This window comes from Bos indicus, chromosome 10 (assembly GCF_029378745.1).
Source record: "Bos indicus isolate NIAB-ARS_2022 breed Sahiwal x Tharparkar chromosome 10, NIAB-ARS_B.indTharparkar_mat_pri_1.0, whole genome shotgun sequence".
NCBI classification, from domain to species: domain Eukaryota; kingdom Metazoa; phylum Chordata; class Mammalia; order Artiodactyla; family Bovidae; genus Bos; species Bos indicus.
In genome coordinates this window covers 80,675,607-80,688,684 of record NC_091769.1, presented here as the reverse complement: position 1 = coordinate 80,688,684, position 13,078 = coordinate 80,675,607, and the positions used below count along the sequence as shown (strand labels likewise).

General features: G+C 40.1%; 1 protein-coding gene across 2 annotated transcripts in view; it reads left to right on the top strand.

Moving 5' to 3' along the window:
* The window catches only part of DCAF5 (DDB1 and CUL4 associated factor 5), a 93,441-nt gene that overhangs the window by 55,739 nt on the left and 24,624 nt on the right, over window positions 1-13,078 (top strand). For both annotated transcript variants that reach the window (XM_070797759.1, XM_019969112.2), the window contains exon 7: window positions 10,865-10,931. In XM_070797759.1, coding sequence (XP_070653860.1) covers window positions 10,865-10,931 — 67 coding nt within the window. The remainder of the gene's footprint in view (window positions 1-10,864; window positions 10,932-13,078) is intronic.

The following is a 13,078-nucleotide window of genomic DNA, read 5'->3' as shown; positions in this document are numbered from 1 at the left end:
CTGGTGGCTCAGATGGTAAAGAATCTGCCTGCAGTGCGGGAGACCTGGTTTCAGTCCCTGGGTTGGGAAGATCCCCTGAAGGAGGGCATGGCTACCTGCTCCGGTATTCTTTCCTGGAGAATCCCCATGGACAGAAGAGCCTGGTGGGCTACAGTCCATGGGGTTGCAAAGAGTTGGACACAACTGAGTGATTAAGCACAATCTTATTCAAATTTGATAACGTCTGTCATCAGATAAGGTGACATAAGTGACATCAGATTGGTTGGGTATCAACAGAAACAATTAGCCCCAAATAAAGCCTTAACTTTTTTTTTTAAGGCAGCCTGCCTTCCAGTCTTGCGGTATAATGAGGAATCTTTCAGTAAAACAGCAAATAGCATTCCTTCCTCTGGAGGCTGCCTAAATCTAAAGGATTCTCCTCCTTGCTTGTGTGTCATACTTGGATTTTTGTTTGTTTGTTTTTGCTTTTCTCCCTGAAGCCTGACTAGGTACATTCTGTCTCCCAAGCTTCATATTCCCCTCTGTATACTTAGTGAGTCAGTCTCTTAACAGGGTTAAAAAAGAAGGCCAGTTTTCCACCTGCTAGCTTTTCTGGCACTCACTTTTAAGACAGCACTCGGCTTTTGTTCCTTTTCTTTCACAATTCCTTAAATGGCTCTTGTGCTAGATTGCTCAAGTCCAGCAGAGGAGCTCAGGCTAATGGGTTTGTGTGGCTTGGAGATAGACTGTGGTAATTTAAAATTCTTCTTTTGCTTTAGTCTCATTTAACACCTGGCCTAATAGTCACTACATCTTGCTGAAAGTAGGAGAGGGAATAAAGTTTTCTTGAAAGGGCTGAGCCCTTGAGTGCCTGAACATTGGTATCATTTACACAGGTCTTTCTTTTGAACTTGATAGATGGCAGAACCCCTAAAATCATGATAATTAAATCACCATATCTCATCTCCTGACTTGTACCCTGTGAAGCCAACAAAATAGCCTTGTATACCTGGCTTGGCCTCAGACATTACATCACCACTCAACCTTTCTGTGTTGATATTGTATGGGCATAGCAGAGGTATAGGAATTTGTCAGGAAGTGCAATCCAGGCCAGTAAAGCAACCTAGAAAGTTACAGCTTTGCTTTTTTCTTTTTCCCTAATAATTCCATGCAGTGAAGAACAGAGAAGCCTAGCGTGTTGCAGGGCTCACAAACAGTAAGACACAACTGAGCGACTAAACAACAGCAACAGTAAAAACTGATTAAGCTCGCTTGGGGGCCTAGTGTGCCATATGTTCCCCTTCAGTTGAAATAAAGTCACCCTTTTAACAGAGGAGATTCAACTCTTGGGTTCTATCTCCTTTGACTTGTTTTGTGTCAGCTTTTTCTTCTTCTTTCCTTTTTTATGTCATTTATTTTTAGCCCTTTGGGCTTTCCAGGTGGCATAGCAGAAAAGAACCTGCCTGCCAATACAGGAGATGCAGATTCAGTCCCTGGGTCGCGAAGATCCCCTAGAGGAGGAAATGAGAACCCACTCCAGTATTCTTGCCTGAAAAATTCTGTGGACAGAGGGACCTGGTGGGCTGTAGTCCATGGGGTTGCAAAGAGTGGTACACAACTGAGCAACTGAGCACGCACACACACATTTTTGGCACTTTAGCTTCAGAAGTACTTTTATGTCATACTAGTCCTCCCAGCGACCTTTGGGTGTGGTTGGACAGTTTCGATCCCCATGTGACACTAAGGTCTAGAGTGGTCTGAAACTGCAGATCCAGTCAGTAGCTGAACCAGGACTAGACTCAGCCCCTTGCCTGTGATGTAGCTTCTTCCTCCTAGGCATGCTGCCACCTGTGTTGTCAGATCAAGTGGTGATAGCCTCTTCCATGGGTTGATGAGAAAGAGCTGAACACAGAATATTGTGGCCGAGGAATTCCTTGTTGTATGTATTTTTTAGGTGAATATTTTAGGAAACTTTATTCTATAAAGAGAAGGTAGCATGAAAATAACTTATTAAATCAGCCATTTATAGTTCTTTTCTAATCTTGAGCCTCTTTGAAAGTCTAAAAGCTTTGAACACTCATTTCAGAAAAATATACATACGCACATAGTTTTGCATATAATGTTAAGGAGTTTATGGAATTCCTGAAAAGTAGGGGTTTCAAGTATTAGCAATCTTGAATTAAGATTTAACTCAAGTATTAAACCATCTTTTGGTTCATTTGCTGATGTAGAACTTAGAAAGCTTAAAGGTTTTGGGGTATATGCAGACCTACTAGAAAAGGTCTAGTTTTTAATTGTTAAACTGAAAAGAAACTCTAGGTGACCTGATTTCTTCTTAGGAACGAATGGAATTGATGTGATCTGCTAACGCAGCATGGTAGTGTTCCTTTAACGTATAGTTCCTGACTAAGAGTCTGGGCTCCACTTGGAAATCCCTGGTAGATATTAATGATGGGAGCAGAGTATAACCTGCCTACTTGCCCTGTGCTCCTTGTAGAGTTTCCGTTAAGTAGCTTTACCACAGAGGAGAAATTGATTGCTGAAGGCCATTTGGTTGATGACGCCTCTTCTTGCCCAGGTTTCCAAAAGAGTTTTGCCAAAGATTCATCTTTAAGTAATGCAGGCTACTTTGTTACAAGCAGCTGTTAGAGATTTAGAGCTTTTTAAAAAAATTTCTTTCCTACTGATTATTTCACAATTATTGGCTATCTTTATGGAACGTTTCTTTGTTAATAGAATTTTTCCTACTCAGAACCCATAAACATTAGTTACTGTAATAAACCAAAGAATTCCAGGAGCCTAGTGGAGCTGACATGGCAAATGATCCAAAGAAGCAAAAATCGTATCACTTCACATGCAAAAAATAGTGTTAATCTTATGAGTATGCATATTTGTTTGCTTTTATTGGGAGCCAACAGACCTCTATTTTCTCTTACCAAATAAAATCAAATAAACCTATGGCTTTGGCCATTTCCAAAGAAAAGTTTTCTTGTTTTCTTTGGATGGTATTTGTGGCAGGCACTCAGTATAAATGATATGATCAAAGGTATATTATATACCAATAGGCAAGCCTTTTACTGAAAATAATCTCATAGAGAGCACATTACAGAATTGTTCAGTCACATTTTTTCCCCCTTCTGACAAAGGTCAGGGAGAAATGAGAACTGTGTTTGATTTAAATGTTAGTAGCAGTTTCTCTCCTCTTGCTGATCCAGGCCAGAGAGCCATCTGGTTTTTCTGTCCTAGTCAATACAGTTAATTGGACAGGGATGCCATTTACTGGAGAAATAATTAATCAGTTATTATGGGAAGAACCTTAGAACTGTGTAAATTGATCAGTACTCAGTGAATAGTAGCTGACTGATGTTTCTTTCTCCATTAGCAGATATTGGGGAATATCAAATACTGTGCAAACACACGTATGTACACACTTTACACTTACACATACACATCGTGTGTGTGTGTGTACACTTTGAGAGAGAGGTAGGGCAGAGAAATTGAGCAGAAAGAGATTTCTGTGTTAGTAAAGAACCTAAGACATATTCTGGGTTATTTTTGGAGTGTATCTGGTAGATAGCCTGTTCCTCCTGCCTTCTAGAACTTTTTCCTCTTTTTAATATAGATTTTGGTGGGTGTGAATAGGGGGACTTTTTTCATTTGTTTGTTTCTAAACCCAGTGAGGCCTTAAAATATAATTGATAGGGAGTTATCTATATTCCACATTTGTCCCTTTATTTGGTTTGTTTAACCATTAAGGTTTATTTATTTTTAAATTTTTTACTGATGCATTTTCTTTTTCTTTTACTTTTATTGAAGTGTAGTTGATTTACAATGTTGTAGTAGTTTCAGGGGTACAGCAAAGTGGTCAGTTATGCATGTACATATATTCACTCTGTTTTAGATTCTCTTCTCACATAGGTTGTCACACAATTTTGAGTAGAGTTCCCTGTGCTATACAGGAGGTCCTTGTTGATTCTCTGTCTTATAAATAGTGGTGTGTGAATGTTCATCCCAGGCTTCTGATTTATCCCTCCCTCTACATTTCCCCTTTGGTCACCATAAGTTTGTTTTAGATACCATTAAGGCTTAAATAAAGACGTTAGGGGAAAAAAAAACTATTGCTTTGCTTGAAGATGGCTAATAAATAATTTTTTTCCCAGTAAGCTTCTGTTTAGTAGGCATTTTTCCCGTGGCAGGCCATATTTAGATCCTTCTTTGAACTTTCAAGTTATTAACAATTGCTTGTGACTTAGGTCACTCTACAAAGTTGGTCTTTATATTTAGAAGCATGGGCCTCTCTGGGAGTCCAGCTAGCAAAATGCCTTTGCATGTAGAAAAAAGTCTTTCTTGAGAGCATGCTCGGTTTGAGAATGCTAAAAGATGAAGGAGCGGGAGTTGTTGGAGGGCATTATGGCAGTCTACCAGAAGAGGGGGTATTTTGTGAGTGCCTGTTTTCTCTAAAGGTTAATAGATTGACAGAGGACATGGGGGGTGAATAGAATAGTGAGAGTGCTATTAGGTGATTTGGGTGGGGTGGCTGGTGGTGGCGGTGGTCATGCTGGTGCTTCTTGAACCTATTAAGAGGAACAATTGTTGCTCTTGTGTGCTTGAACAACTTAGTATCTCCATACTGACAGTGGGTTAGATAACATGCACTGGCCTCAGGTTAACTCTGCTTAAGATGACTGGGTTGCATCAAGATCAGTAAACAGGCTTTCCTCTTGGGATATGAAATGAATGAACAGTAAGAGATGAGGTTAAAGTGTAGCCAGCCTTTAAGCTTTGTGGCCAGCTGAGAAGGATTATGGATGGTGTGCATCCACACAAGAACTTATGCTCATTTTTGCACTGGTGTCACCTATCTTAACCCACAAAGCCAAGTGAAAACTGGGTATGTCTTCTACTCGTTGATCTAAAGTAGCCTGTGGGTCTCCCACCTCCCCAACCCCACTATACCTCAGCATTTTAGGAAGTGGGGCTCCTATTGCCTAAAAAACGGATTCCCTAAAACATTCTTTCTCCTTTGGTATCCTGCCCTGTATGTCTGTGTTAGGATACAAGGTGAGACACTCATGGGAAGTGAGTTTTTAATTTGTCACTCACCCCTCAGAGGCTTCAACCTCCCTCAACCTGGGAGGAGAGGGATCTTTCCAACTGCTCTGATGATGTTAAATGTATCTCTGGACTCAGCCCACTTGAAATGATGCTTATTTTTGCAGAGCTTTAAACAGAGAAAGAAAGGGAAGGAGGTTGGGAGGAAGAGAAAGAAAGAAAGAGACAGAAAGTAAGGGAGGATTGGAAAAGCGAAGAAACAGATCTCTTTTGGCTTCCTAGTATTTTAAAATAGCCCAGGGCTCTAGTCTTTCTCCTAGAATGTTCCTCTCCCAGATATCCATGTAACTTGCTCCCTCATTTCCTTCGGGGCTCTGCTCAAAATGCCATTTTATCAGAGAGGCCTTCTGTGACCACCCTACATAAAGTGGAACTAACCACCCCCAGCACTCCCTATATGCTCTAAGCTGCTGTTTAAGTTTTCTCTGTAACACTGTTACTGGACATATTACATATATATATATATTTAAACTTTTTTTCCCCTATTCACTCTCCAGTATATATGCATAAAATTCTTTTCCTCTTCCCACCCAATAAAATGTAACTCACATGAAGGTAGGGACAGGGTCTTTTTTGATCAGTGCTGTGCTCCTTTCCCTGGGACAGTGCCCAACACATAGTAGACATTCAATAAATATTTGTTTAATGAATACATGGATGAAATCATTTTTATTTTACTCTCCCACAGTCAGCAGGATCCCAGGCAGCCAACTTTTAATGTTGGAAGGGGCCCAGCAGACAAGCAAGAAATGCCATAAATGAATTCCTCAGGGCAGTTATGTGATTCTAGTGTGTGTGAACACTTAAACGGTCTGACTAGACGGCAGTGGGTCAAGACCCCCTCCTTGGAAATCATCCCGAACTGTTCCCTTGTGGTGGTTGCAAGAGGAAGAAAGGGTCGGGAATTGCCCTTATCCCTGAGAGGAAGCCTGTACGTTGTATTCATTTTCTCTGTATTTCTGGAGCTGTCATATTAAATCCAAGAGGCCTTAGCTCTGCGGGAGTTTTCTTCCTTCTAAGGCACTCTTCTGAGTCAGCATTCTGTCTGGGAGTCCCCCTTGAACTTGTCATAGCTTTCCCTGGTGAATAGTTGAACAGAGGAGGGAAGCACTGATCCTTCGCAGTGATGTATTAATAGTAAAACCTCTGAAAACCCCAACCTCAGCTCACTCCTTTTTTAATATTTATTTTTTGTTTGTTTAGTTTGGGAAAAGTATGGGGGTGGGCACAGGGTAGAGGGAATTCTCTGTGTGAAGTTTTATAGCCTCTTTTAAACACAGAACATGAAATGATGAGCTGCTGAGTAATACGTGTATTTTATATATAAATTATTAGGCACAGCTCTTTTGTGTTCTGTCCCCCCTCCGCTGTGTGTCTTAATTTGGGTTCAGATTTCAGATACAAGTAGTTTATTTGGAAATGCAGGAAATATCACAGGAGTGGAAAAGAGAAACAGGGAAAGGAAGGATGATTTAGTGAGCCAACTACAACTGTGGGCAGTTGAAGTTTGATCCTGAGGGGAAGGGGCATAGAACACATGAGATGCGTGCGTACTCGCTTGTGTCTGACTCTTGCGACCCCGTGGGCTGTAGCCCGCCAGGCGCTTCTGTCCGTAGCATTTTTCAGGCAAGAATACTGGAGTGGTTGCCATTTCCTCCTCCAGGGGATCTTCCCAACCCAGGGATCGAACCCACATCTACTGCTTCTGCATTGGTAGGTGGATTCTTTAGCACCACTGAGCCACCAGGAGATCCTTTAGGACGCACACTTCAGGCTGTTCTACCTGGGAACAAGGCAGGTTGAATATTGATGTGCCAGCTTCCTTGAATCATTGTAGGAACCTGCTCCCAAGGAGGTTCATTCCCTAGAGCAGCCTGCAGCCTCCTGGGCCTTGGAGAAGACTTTCGACTAAGAGATATGAATACTGGCCCTTGGCGATCAGGTACACTGAGCAGTAAGGCCTGAGAGACATGAGCCGGGTATGAAGGAGTGAGTTACCCATGCTTCTGCTTTCTGCTAAAACTACATGAGTACCATAGCTTTATCTTTGTGCTTTGCTTTAGCCTTTTTCTACCACAGCTTTACCTAGGGGTGGCTCAGGGCTCAAATCTGTCTTGCCTTGACCTCTGTGACTCACCAGGCACCTTATTTCTCATAACGGCACCTAGTGATGTCTGCTTCATGGCATGGTAGTTGTGTACCCACATGTAAGTTTTCTACTTAAATTAAGTTCCTTGGGAATCTGGATATTACCTTATATTTCTCTGTAAACATCAGAGTGCCTGGCATGTAAGTGCTTGGCTCTTGTGTAATTAGTGAATTTTCCCCCTAACTGCTAGGTAGTTTAGCCAAACAGACTGTGAGAGGAAAGCCTTGGGCTCCTGAATTCCAGCTTCCTAACTTCAAATAAGATAGTATCATAAACTGCAGGGAGTTAGTGAATGGACCTTACATCAAGACAAGGATTCATCTTTCTTTTTTTCTTTTATTTTAAAGGAAAAATTTTAAGTGTATAATATTGTGGTGATAAGTACATTAACATTGGTCTGTAACCATCACCAGCATCTGCCTCTAAAAGTTTTTCATCTTATAAAACTGAAACTCTGTACCCAGTTAACACTATCTCCCAACTCTCCCCTGCCCCCCGACTCTTGGTAAAGCAGCATTCTACTTTCTGTCTCTATGAATTTGACTACTCAGTTATTCTATTAACCTCCTAAGTGGAAGCATACAGTATTTGCCTTTTTGTCATGAACACACAGTGTTCAGGATACATCCGTGTTGTAGCTCATGTCAGTATTTCCTTCCTTTTGAAATCTGAATTATATTCCATCATGTGTATATACCACACTTTGTTTATACATTCATCTGATGATGGGCACTTGGGTTGCTTCTTTGGCTGTTATAAATAAAACTGCTATGAACATTGTTATATAAATATCTGTAAGAGATCCTGCATTCGGTTCTTTTAGATATATATCCAGAGGTGGAATTGATGACTCATGTAGTAATTTTATTCTTAATTTTTTGAGGAACTGTTTTCTGTTTTTTTGATAGTAGTCATCCTAATGAGTGTGAGACAGTGTCTCATTGTGGTTTTGATATGCCTTTCCCTAATGATGAGTGATGTTGAGCTTCTTTTTATGTGCTTATTGGCCATTTGTATATGGCCATTATATGTTTCTTCTTTGAAGAATGTCTGTTCAAGTACTTTGCTCATTTTAAAAATCTTTGGGTTTTGTTGTTGAGGAAACTTTTTAATTGAAATGTAGTAGGACTAGACTGAGTTTCTTTATTTTGAACATACTTATGTAGTGACTTGTCAAGTAACCATGGGCCAGCAGTTTAGGGACTTTCAGCCCTGATCTGGCTTCCATCATTCCTTCACAGGGTAATCATAGAATCCTAGAACTAAAGGAGCCTTAGCCTCTTCTGGTTGCCATAACAAAATACCACAGACTGGGTGACTTATGATTCTTATAATTTCAGTAATTTCTTTCTGACAGTTATGGAAGCTGGAAGTCCAAGGTCAGGGTGCCAACCTGATTGGATTGTGGTATAAGCTGTCTTCATGGTTGCAGCCAGCTGACTTCACTGTTTCTTCACTTGGTGAAAGGGGCTAGGGAGCTCTGTAGGGTCTCTTATAAGAGTGCTAATCCCATTTATGAGAGCTCTACCCTCAAGATACAATCATTCCCAAAGGCCCCATCTTCTGTTACCACATTGGGCATTAGGATTTGAACATGTGAATTTGGGGGAACACAAACATTCAGACCAGAGCAACGAGCAACCAGGTGAGGAAACTGAAACCACTTCTTTTTCCACTGTGCCCTGGGCCAAATCACCTAGTCCCTATGGATAACATTTTCTTCATCTTTGAATACAAGTTTCTTTATCTCCTTTATCATGTCACTTAGTAGTGACATGTGTTTTGTGGAGTGTTTTGTGGAGAAGGCAATGGCACCCCACTCCAGTACTCTTGCCTGGAAAATCACATGGATGGAGGAGCCTGGTAGGCTGCAGTCCATGGGGTCGCTAAGAGTCAGACACAACTGAGCGACTTCACTTTCACTTTACACTTTCATGCATTGGAGAAGGAAATGGCAACCCACTCCAGTGTTCTTGCCTGGAGAATCCCAGGGACGGTGGAGCCTGATGGGCTGCCATCTACGGGGTTGCACAGAGTCGGACACGACTGAAGCGACTTAGCAGCACTAGTGTTTTGAAGACTGGTAAATTGATTTTTAATGATTATAATGTATTTAATAATGTATTTTTATTAGGCATGGGGTTGTGCTATATTGGACTTTTACTTTTTTTGGATGTTCATAGTGTCATTTTTAAGTCAGAAATTTTCATTAGAAAACTGTAGGCCTTTATTTTTCCAGGTAAATAAGCAGATGGGACCAAAAGGCAGGAAGTAATGCTGAGCTAAACGTAAGGTAGAGCACTTTGTTAATCTTTGGAAATAAGTGAACTCATAGAATTGCTCACTGGTTGCCATTAGACAGTGTTAGACAATGCTCTTATGAGTTCTAATTAGAATAGATCTGGCTTAGTGTCCTGTCTTTTTGAGATCAGGCAGTTTGAAGCCACCCCATAAAAGGGGCGCTAACTCATAGCTGGATTGACTCAATGATGTCAGATGACAACAGGCAAGTTCAGGATGCTTGGGCTTGCATAAAAGGTCTCTGGGAAGCTCCTAAATTTTATTTTTTTTGGAAAAAATGTGGTATAAAGTATATGTAATATAAAACTTAACACTGTAGCCGTCTATAAAGTGTGCAGTTTTGTGGTATTAAGTATATTCACATTGTTGTGTAACCATCACAACTGTCCATCTCCAGAACCTTTTCATCTGTCTAGACTGAAACTCGATACTCATTAAACAGTAGCACCCCATTTCTCTTCCCTCCCCATCCTTGGCAACTACCATTCTGCTTTCTGTCTCTGTGAATTTGACTACTCTCTGTTCCTCATACAGCAGCTGTCTTTTTGTATCTGGCTTATTTCATTTAGCAAAATGTCTTTAATTTTTACTCATGTTGTAGCACGTGTCAGAATTTTCTTTTTAAGGCTAAATAATATTCCATTGTATGGATGTATACACCACATTTTATTTGTCTGCTCATCCCTTGATGTACATTTAGGTCATCTCCGCTTTTTGGCTGTTGTGAGCTTTATACTATGAACATTAGTATACTGATATCTTGAATTCCTGCTTTCAGTTGTTTATTATATACCTAGGAGTGGGATTTCTGGGTTATTTGGCAGTTCTGTGTTTAACTTTTTGAGGAGCCTCCATTTTCTGTTCCACAATGACTGCACCATTATATAGCCCCACCAGCAGTGCACAGGGGGTCCAATTTCTTCACATACTCACGAACACTTGTTTTCTGCTTGTTTGCCTTTGGTAACAGCCATCCTAATTGGTATGAAGTGGTACTTCATTGTGGTTTTCATTGTAATTTCCCTAATGATTTGTGATGTTAAGCATTTTTCCATGTTATTGGCCATTTTTATACTTTTTCTGGAGAAATATCTATTCAAATCCTTTGCCCATTTTTAAATCAGTTTGGTTTTTGTTGCTGAGTTTTAGCCAACTAGTCTTCTGATTTGTAGATACTTTTAAGAGAGTGCTGTGCTGTGCCTTATGACTATATGTTCATTTATCTTGTTTATTTTTAAAAAATCTTTTCCTGTATAGATAGGTAGATACATATATTATCAATCAGTACATAAGTAATAAATACTTTTTTTTTTGTTTCAACAGTATATCCTTTCAGGCTCTGATGACTTCAACCTGTACATGTGGAGAATTCCTGCAGATCCAGAAGCAGGTGAGCATATCCTTAGTATGAACCTGCTGCTAATGTTGGCACTATTGACCTTCTGCATGCTGTGCCCTGAAAGGGCAGATCTGTAGAAACAGAGGAAAATATTTCTCCTTTAATATAATAAATTTATTAGAGAGTAGAGAGTAAACTTTAAAATAAAAATTAGAAGCCAGATTTAGCTATAACCTTCATGCATACCCTTATCTGACAATCATGCTCAGATTTTTTTCTCCTAAGAACTTTTCTTTAAACTTCTTAGAGCGCCTCCTCTTCATTTTCCTCTCTCCTGTTTCACACTTGGAATATTTTTTACCTTGCTTTTCCTTTATCGATGCACACATTCCTGCTCCACTTATTACTCTACAAACAGTTCTTAGGGCCTCTGCCCTTCCTTTGGCCTCCCTGGTGATGTTAATTAAAAGGAAACTTTCTTTATTAATGGACAGTTGTACTCCCTGGAGTTTGGCTGATCCCATACATGAGAGAAATTAGGAAGAAATGTTTCTGCATTTGCTCTAGATGTATTCTGAGACAGCTTTCTATAAGTTTGGATCTAGGCCATCTGAGCTTTCAGGCAGCATGGATCATTCTTGATACCAGTGTCCTCACGTGCTCAGATGAGTGTTTCATTGGTGGCTTCCTACTGGTAGAAAAATGCCTATTTTTTATTCTCAGGACAGTTCAATACAGCCATCTGCTCCAGGTGATACATGGCATCAAACTGGAAAATGGTAGGGAAGGAATAGAGGACTGTGCTGATAATATTACACAAAATGTGTCAAGGGCTTAGAGTTGAGGAAAGTTGTTGCCTTGCCTATTGCTTGAATTAACAATATTGTTACCAAACATCTGCCTTTCAGAACTTGATGAGGCTTACTTTTGGAAAAACTATCCTATTGCTATGCTCTGGTTACTAAACAAGTTACAAAAGGCCTTTTTCCCCTTCTGGTATTTGGAAAGTGTGAATGAAGCATCTTACCTTTGATGTACAACCAGATGGGACAACAACAGTCTATCTGAACAAAAAATGATGTTCTATCTCTAGAATTAGTCCTGTATTAAGTCTCCCACCCCCATACATCTTAGATTGATTAGCTGAGAAATAAACTTTGGGCTTAATTGTATCTTTTACATGATCTTGAAAACTTTTCATTATTAAGTCTATGTGACTTTTAAAATGGAAGGTGGACAATTTCCCTCTCCCAGGACTGTTCTCTGGAATCTTTTTCATGTTTGTATTGAGAGAAGGGGGGAGAATTAGCAGTAGTATTGTAGATTTTTTTCCCCTGCTGATTTCTGTACTGGCTTAGGGTATGGGCCACTGTTAGGCTGCCTTTATATGTAGATGATTATGCAATCTCTGGGTTGGCAGGGACCCTCAGAACTGATATAGGACTCCAGTACTGAAACTGGGAAATGGGTGCCTGGACCTTCCAAGGATTGTACAGGCACAGTTAGTTTAAAGGAATCCATTTGTAGATTCTTAAATTCCATGTGTATTGGCTGTTCCCACCTCCTTCTCCCATTGTCCTTCTCCCACTTTACAGAAAAAGAAGCAAACAAACAGACAATCAAAAAATACCAGAAAATCAGAAATACTCCAGAAATATCTGACCACTTGAACCTTGGCATGGTGCATTGCCCCTAAGGTATAAAAATCTCTTAAGGTGGCAAAAAAAAAAAAAGAATTCTTTCATCATAGGGCTATAACGCAACCCGCCCCCTCCCTTCTCCCTTATCTTCTTATGCAATAAATTGCTTCTTTATTTTATAATAATTGGTTTTTATAAAACATTAAAAGTGTATCTGTTTTGATCAGTTGTGTTCCAGTAAGAATTGTAATTCCCTGGAGAAGGAAATGGCAACCCATTCCAGTATTCTTGCCTGGAAAGTCCCATGGGCAGAGGAGCCTGGCGGGCTACAGTCCATGGGGTCACAAAAGAGTCAGACACAACTGAGCAACTGAGCAAAAGAATTGTAATGATAACTCTAATCCTATACAGTACCAAAATGTTAACACTTAGAGCCTTACGGTCACAGCAAATAAAAAAAAAATTGAATTTGTATTTACAGTTTTGTTGGTGAGTCTGATAGAATTTTTATAAAAATATATTGTGTTGAAATTTGGGGGAAAGTAAGTAAAGTAGAAA